This window comes from Phaethon lepturus, unplaced genomic scaffold, assembly GCF_000687285.1.
Source record: "Phaethon lepturus isolate BGI_N335 unplaced genomic scaffold, ASM68728v1 scaffold2439, whole genome shotgun sequence".
Classification (NCBI taxonomy): domain Eukaryota; kingdom Metazoa; phylum Chordata; class Aves; order Phaethontiformes; family Phaethontidae; genus Phaethon; species Phaethon lepturus.
Window position 1 is genome coordinate 1 of NW_010565307.1, and position 7,819 is coordinate 7,819.

At 37.4% G+C, this 7,819-nt stretch overlaps 1 protein-coding gene across 1 annotated transcript in view; it reads left to right on the forward strand.

The window, feature by feature from the left end:
• Positions 1-6,702: 6,702 nt before the first annotated feature.
• LOC104627035 (unconventional myosin-XVI-like) overlaps positions 6,703-7,819 on the forward strand; it is a gene marked incomplete at its 5' end in the record, with an annotated part of 51,218 nt that continues 50,101 nt past the window's right edge. Inside the window, one exon of the mRNA XM_010295126.1 lies at positions 6,703-6,799. Within this exon, the coding sequence (XP_010293428.1) occupies positions 6,703-6,799 (97 nt within the window). The remainder of the gene's footprint in view (positions 6,800-7,819) is intronic.

Genomic DNA, 7,819 nt, shown 5'->3' on the forward strand with positions numbered 1-7,819 from the left:
GTCTTTTCCAACCCTTAATGATTCTGTGATTCTGTGTGATGTGTAGCCAACTGAACATGAACTTGCAGGCTACTACTGTGGTAAAGTACTAGTACAGCTCTTCAATTCATAAAGAAACAGGAATAGAAAGTAGGACTGCTGGAATTGTTTTTTGGATCCAACCTCAATGATTCTGTGCTTCTGTGACTCTGTGGTCATGCTATATTGAAATACGAATTGCTTTGTAGATGATATGATAAAGTACTAGAGTACTTTGCAAGCAATGTAATGTATACTGGATTCTTAACTCTTTTTTTCCTCCCAAGTAGGAAAACTTTGAGTGCTCACACATTGTATACCAGTTTGTTCATCTGCCCTTTAGTAATTTTAACTGTGCTGAATATCAATTTCCTTTTTGTTTTAAATATCTTATTTTAAGAGTCAATTTTCTTTTAGGCAATTTTGAAATTAAGTAAATTATGAAGATCACATTTAAAAAAAAATCCCAGGAGGAGTTTCCAGACTAATGGTAAATGGTTAAAACACCAGTATCTATATTTTCTTCATACTTTGAATTATGTCAGCAAAATTACATTGTCGCATTATATCTTTGTCTCATTATATTTTGGAAATAATTTGCTAGTAGCAGAAACCACTACAGAGTGAATTTGTCCAAACTCACCAGTAGTACCAAAAGGCTGGCCTGGAGCAGTTACCACCTGCAAGCTTTCTGAGCAGCTATTCTGTGCCACACAATACAAGTCCATCCGATCTCCTTCACAAGGGTCTAGGATGGATGGTTCACCTGGACCGCAGAATGCTCACAAGCTCTCAGTCTTTCAACACAGAGACCGATTTTTGCTTCTTATTTTTATCTTTTTTTCCCTCTAGAGTATATTCCTCCTTCCATTCACCTTTCAGGGTTTGCTTATGATTACTAGTCTTGCAAACTCCTTATTTTCTTTCTGATATCTTTTGCATCAGATCTCTCAAATCTGGATTCCATCTTTCTCCCTCCCTCCCCTCCCATTCCTTGTATCTCTCTTGATACTTTTATCTTTTTTTCTTCTCTTTTTGTCTTTTCTAAATACTTTGCTTCATATTTAGTCCCGGTGTTCATCCCTTATTTTTCTGGGTTTAGTTTTCCAGTCTCCAACCTCAGAATTTACTTTCTCTGCCATTGCTCTCCCCGTTGCCTGTTGCCTATATTTCTCAGTTCATGCAGAGAGACACTTTCATATTGTTTCTTTTGGTGCTATGTCTATTTCTAGAATTTTGAAGGACCAGAAGTCTTTCAGTAAGTACAGAGATCCCATGAGGCAAAATTGAGGTAGGGTTTCCTCCACTGAGTATTTCTTACGTCCATCTTATTTTCCCTGATAACTTCGTTTCCTGTAGGGCAGTCCTTTTTGTTACCTCACAAGTGCAAAGAGCTGTGAGGTTTGTATAATTTTTGGAAGAGGAATGACCATTTTTCTGCACTTTCCTGGGGAGATGAATGACAATTTTTCTCCCTAAAGTCCAACTCCTGACAAGCGCTTACATAAACGCTTAATGTCAGTTGTGTGAATACTGGACTACTCACATACTTTATATTAAGGCCATACATAAGCTATGCTAAACTGTAGGTTTATTCAGTATGTACCACGGTGCAAGGTCAGTAGTTTGCCAGAGACAAAGAAAGACTCTTCAAATGTGTGAAGAAAAGCTAACAAATAAAGCAGAGAGAGTAAGGCTTTAAAAATAACATTTCAGTCCTTGTAAAAGATCAGTACCCTGTAAATGTGTTTGTCGTTATAATATTTTTCCAGACATATACACTGCAAAAAGACACATTTTACAATAGTTTTAAGGCTTTTTTCTACATTTCATTAATGCACTGTGAAAATGTGTGTCATTGTGTAAAATATCATTAGATTATAGTTCTCTGTCTTTTGTAGGTAGCTATTTTGAAAGTACTGCCAGAAACACACAGCACTCCCACAAATTGCCTTTTTTAAACTAAGGAACAGCTTTACAGATTCCCTTGACACCTATTAAGTATGAGCTAATACTGCCTCCATGCCACCTACACACCATCTCAGCATCCATTCCATAGTTTTGAAAGTCTGTACTTCTACATCCTACACCTTTTCTGTAAAATAAAAAAAAAAGAAAAATTTTGAAAAATAACATTTAAAACCCTAATGCTTTTCTAATTAAAATAACTATGACTGTAATTCACAGATGGTTTACTTTTACAGGAGTCTGAATGACATTAAAATTTCAGACTCAGATTGAGAGCACTTTGTAGTCCAGAAAGTATTGAAAAGTGAATGCTTTAGTGGAAGAACATTTTAACCTTTTTTTTCCCTAGGCAAGGGAAACATTTTGTGATTAGAGAAAAGACCAGAATGAAGACAGGTGGCAGCCTCAAAAACTGTTTTGTTATCTGGCATATGAAATTCCAACATTTTTCAGCGTTATTGTTTACACTGAACTCCAGAACTCTACAGAGGGCAGTGAGACTCCCTTGTTCTCGGTCAGCTTTAGAGGGTATCAGATATACTTCAAAGACTAAGCAACACAGACCTCCAGCTGTACGAATGTAATCAAATGTGTTATGGCAGTTTCTTCTTTACATGCTTCTGTCTAGAGCTCTGCTCTCAATAGACCTGGCATACCATGTAAAATCTATAAATAGCTTTTATCCGAATGTAAAAATGAATTTGTATTGACAATTTGTATTTCTTCATTCACTTAAAAATTGTAGCAGGCTTTACTAATGAAGTTCATGGTGTAATTGAAGCCACAATAACTCCATTTCTATTGTTCCTAGGGTGTAGGACAGGAGGAAAGAGCGCTAACACTTTGCATGTCCCCTAGTGAGCTTTGTGACTCTACAATGCCAGACGCTTGTAGCTAAACTGACCATAAGCTTGAGCAATTCTCTTGATTGTGATGTTGTGACTGCACACCGAAAAATAAGTTGCAACTCAATGTTTAGTTAAATTACACATTTGAAATATAGCCTAGATGTGACCAGTGTCTTAATTATGAGACTAATCCAGAATGGGGTTGTTAATTTTGCCATAGGCATTGCCGGTAAAGAGGGCTTTTTTAAGGTTTCAAAATGTAACTTTTCATCCCCTTTTCTACTGTCAGAGTGCCATAATATTGCCCTAGTAGAGAGGATTGTTTTAGAGACTTCCAGTGAGAAAGTAAGGGGAGAAACAAGCAATTTTGAGAAGTGGAGAGAAAGAGACAGAAGTTAGTAAAAAGTGCATGATTTGGCATAGGCCTGAGACAGGGGAACGGAAAGTCTCCAATGTGATGTAGAGGGTTTGTGGAAAGGAAAAGTGGATATAAAGAGAAAATGTAATCAGAGCAGAAGAATATTATTTTATTAAGTATTTGTATCCAGGCTTTCGTTGTCTGAGAACTACTCAGATATAAATGGTAATTATAATAACTGCATGATAATTTAATTATAGTTAAGCATATGAATAATAATTCAGTTATTCTTATAGAAGAATTCTGGATTTAAGGTGATGTGAGCAAGAAGATGGAGTGTTTTAGTAGCCAAAGCTAATAATAAGGACAGTTCAATATGTGTTTTGACAAGATGGATGGAAAAAATAGTTGTTTGATGAGCAGTTGTTAAAGAATTCACACAGTTTAATGACAGAGTGGATGCGGTGGGAGGAGTCAAGGTGGAGTTCTGGTGTCCTGGAAGAAAGTTGAAGGCACAAAAATAGAATACTTGTTGGGAAGAGAGGAGAAAATTGACATGGTTTACTGGGAAAATATGAAAAGTTTGCTTGTTCATGATGCAGGATCAGATGTCTAAAAGAAAAGCAAATTTAAACTGAAGAAGAAAGTGGCTGACCTCTTTTTCTTAGAACTTTTTGATGAAATAAGGAAGAAAAGAAGTGGGGACAAAAGGAAAATTTCCTTAAGGAAACTTAGCAAGCCTTAAGAAAGAAACAAATTCCAGAAGAGCTGATGAATGAAGAAGGAAGTCAGAGTGCTAAGATAACCAGGCAAAGAGAGAATTTTGAAACCACAGGAAGAAAAATGAAAACTTTTTTGGGAAATCACCAGTCAGGAAAATGAGGATCGGAGTATGTCCCTAAGAGCAGAGTATGAGAACACAATGAGAGCTCAGCAAGATTGCCTCAGATGAACATGAAGTTAAAAATTGGAAGGCATCACTCAGGAAAATCTATTAAGTAATGCCATGGTTTAACCCCAGCCAGCAACTGAGCACCACACAGCCACTCCCTCACTCCCCACTCAGTGGGACGGGGGAGAGAATTGGAAGAGTAAAAGAGAGAAAACTCATGGTTTGAGATAAAGGCAGCTTAACAGGTAAAGCAAAAGCCGCGCACACAAGCAAAGCAAAACAAGGAATCCATTCACCACTCCCCGTGGGCAGGCAGGGGTTCAGCCATCTCCAGGGAAGCAGGGCTGCATCATGCGTAACGGTTTCTTGGGAAGACAGACGCCATCACTCTGAACATACCCTCCTTCCTCTTCCCTCCCAGTTTTATATGCTGAGCATGACACCATATGGTAGGGAATATCCCTTTGGCCAGTTTGGGTCAGCTGTCCCAGCTGTGCCCCCTCCCGATTCCCCATGCACCTCCAACCCAACCTTCTCGCTGGCAGGCCAGGATGAGAAGCAGGACAGTCCTTGACTGCTGAGCAACAACTGAAAACATCAGCACATTATCAACATTATTTTCATCCCAAATTCAAAACACAGCCTCATGCTAGCTACTATGAAGAAAATTAACTCTATCCCAGCTGAAACCAGGATGAGTAAATATAAAGACACTGTTTTACCAGGGTAGCTACCATTATAGAAACGGGATCTTTACGGTTCTGGAATAATAACTCCAATTTGTAAGACAAAGTATTGTTCCAGAATGGGTGGTCTGAATAGAGGAGCTGCTCTGGAATAGCTAAGTTACACTAGTATTTCTGTACCTGCATATTCTTAAATATTTCTAAAATAGCTGTTCCAGGCACTTTCCGCCATGCACAGAAAGCCTATTCCCTGTTTATGAGTTTCTACAATGGCACGACAAGTAAAATGTGGTTTTTATCACCTTGCCTTCACACACTTTACAATAACACAAAAAGGCATATTTTACTGGGAGAAGAGATACTAACAGAAAAAAGTTGTAGAAAGCATTCTAATTTTGCCATTTGAGTGCATCTGATTTTAACTAAAAGGCTAACGGTTGCACCATCATTGTCTGTCAGCTCACACTGCAGAATTAGAGACTTTTTAAAATATTTCATTCAAACTAGTTTCTCTCTAGAGTAGAGAGAAGGGAAGTCAAGGGACAAAACTGTCCACCAGTCATTTCCGAATTTTGTTAATGAAGTTTAGACATGATATATATGTCCTGGCTTTCTGTAGTTCATCACTACAAGTGATGTACATCTAACAGTAGTGTTTGGATTAAAAACAATCAGTAGAAACGGTGTGCAAATATCCCCATCGATACCTGTCTCCCTGATCTATACTAAAAAACAGAACAGTGGAACAGGATGGTGCGATGAGAAGAGAACGAGCTTGTGAGCTGCAGACAAACAAGAGTTGGAATGAATTTCTGCAATTTCAGCCAGACTTGTATTAATTAATCAGTATGCCTATTAGCCATGAAAATTAATAGCTAGACAGAAGCTATAATCTTCACTGGGTAGCATAGTTTTCTGATACTGGTCTTTTTATTTCTAAGTGAAGTAAAGTTTCTTCTACTGAATTTCTGAGAAGAAAATGGTATAAGAAAAGCCATTATTCATCCAATTTTTTTAATTACTCACTGTTTTTAGGGTAGATAGGTTGTGTGTGGTTTGGATTTTTTTTTTAAAGGCTATTAGAAAGGAATGCTTTTGAAGATTGTACAGAAAAGAATCTTTAGGATTGTTTCAGCATGTTCAGAAGGTATCAAAAGGAAGGTGCTTTCTTTTGGTCTAACTAGCTAAATTTTTCTGTAAAGGGGAAAGAGCATCTAAGGATGGTTATTAAGACCCTCAAGAGCTAGATTAGTTAAACAAAGCAACTAGTCAGCACCAGAATAAGATCATATACTCAATCAATGCTTAGGAAATTATTTTTCACAAATGAGTCCCTCTGACATTTTAGGCTTGATTCTAAAAGGAGACCTGCAGCACAGCTTCAGCAGACAAGGCTGGGAACTAGGATTCATAATTTTACTGGACGTTAGGAATCACTCTCACTAAGAGCAGTGAGTTTCTCCCATCCTCCCACTTGGGCTAAATTCTTCCTGTTCCACAGATGGCAGCTGCTACCATTTTCTGCTCCATGTGTGTTTATGGCTTGTCACCTTTCTCCTTGCCCACATCCCCCTTTTACGAAAGCTAAACCTTATTTTCTATTGCGTTGCCTAACACATTAGCACAATGGCATTCAGAATGCTTTTTTGCCCCCAAGCTGTATTTAACTCGAAGACTGTAGTATTTGTTCTGGATGTTTTGGGAACTGAAGGGGAATTGTGTGTCTGACAGCTTGCTCGCCCGTTCCAAATACATCTGTTATTCAACCAAATGATACTACCTCTCTGTACAAGTACTGGCATTGCACAGTTCATAAATTGCAGATCTCATCTCAACCCTTAGCTGGATTATATACGTACTCTCGTTATTTACCTGTCATTGTTTTGGCCTTTTTTGCTGATGGTGAAGGTTTCCCTGCTGTTTGTATTCTAGATAGGAGTCCGAAAAGTGTTTCTTAAGTACTGGCAAGCTGACCATCTCAACGATTTGTGCCTTCAGCTTCAGAAGAAAATTATAACCTGCCAAAAAGGTAACAATTACAGAACAAGTATTCCTGAGCTGTCACTTTGCACACTGAGCAGAATATTGCATAACAAAAAAAAAAATGTTCTTCTCCTTGAATAGTTGCTGCATTTTATACATTTCCAGCTAACTACTTATACAGATTTTTTGAGACGATATTAACATTGGTGATGCTTGCGCTTTCTGTCTGTCAAAGATAATTTTATGGCAAACTGTTGACTACAATTAAAACTTAAGAGACCTTGAAAATTCCCTTTTTAAAGTATGTTCAGTGATTTTTCAAGGCATTACTATAACTTTTAACTTCTTGTTGCAAATCAAATAATGTAACAGTGATACAAAATTGCAAAGTGTTCAAATATATTAGTGGTGAATACACAGCTAATAATTTAATATGTTTAGTTGTCATCATTTTTCCCCTTTTCTCACAGCTTTCATATTGGACTACTAGGTTTTTATGTTTAGGCGTTTTTTCCCCCTTTTATGCCTGCATTTTTACTAAGGTCACACTGACATTTTTTGGCATGTTTTTAAAAGGAGGTGTTATCCACTGCCTCCTGATTTCCTGCTACTTCTGTTCCATTTCCTATCAAAATTTCAAATAACTGCTGAAAATGTGAATACTGCTTTGTTTGAGGAAGCTTCCTTCACACAACACATTATTTATCCGATTGGCTGATGTCTGCAACAATTCCCATTATCATCTTTTTAAAGGAAATTAAAAAGACAAAGATTTATCTTGGGTTTTTCTTAGTCAGGTACATAATATTGCAGACTTAAGAATATATAAACTCCTCTCATTTTAACTATCTGTTCTTCACTGGAGCATACAGTGAAAAAGAGGAAACCAAGAGAAAACTTGAAGCAAATGAGATCAAAATAGTAGCAGTTCAGGAATGAATGTGGAGAGTGACAGTTAACACAGGCCATAGGTCAGCTGGGTGTAGAACTTGTGCCTGACTTTTTGTGCAAATCACCCCATTGTATTCACATATTTAGGAAAGCAATAATGATTTATCCTCTTTCC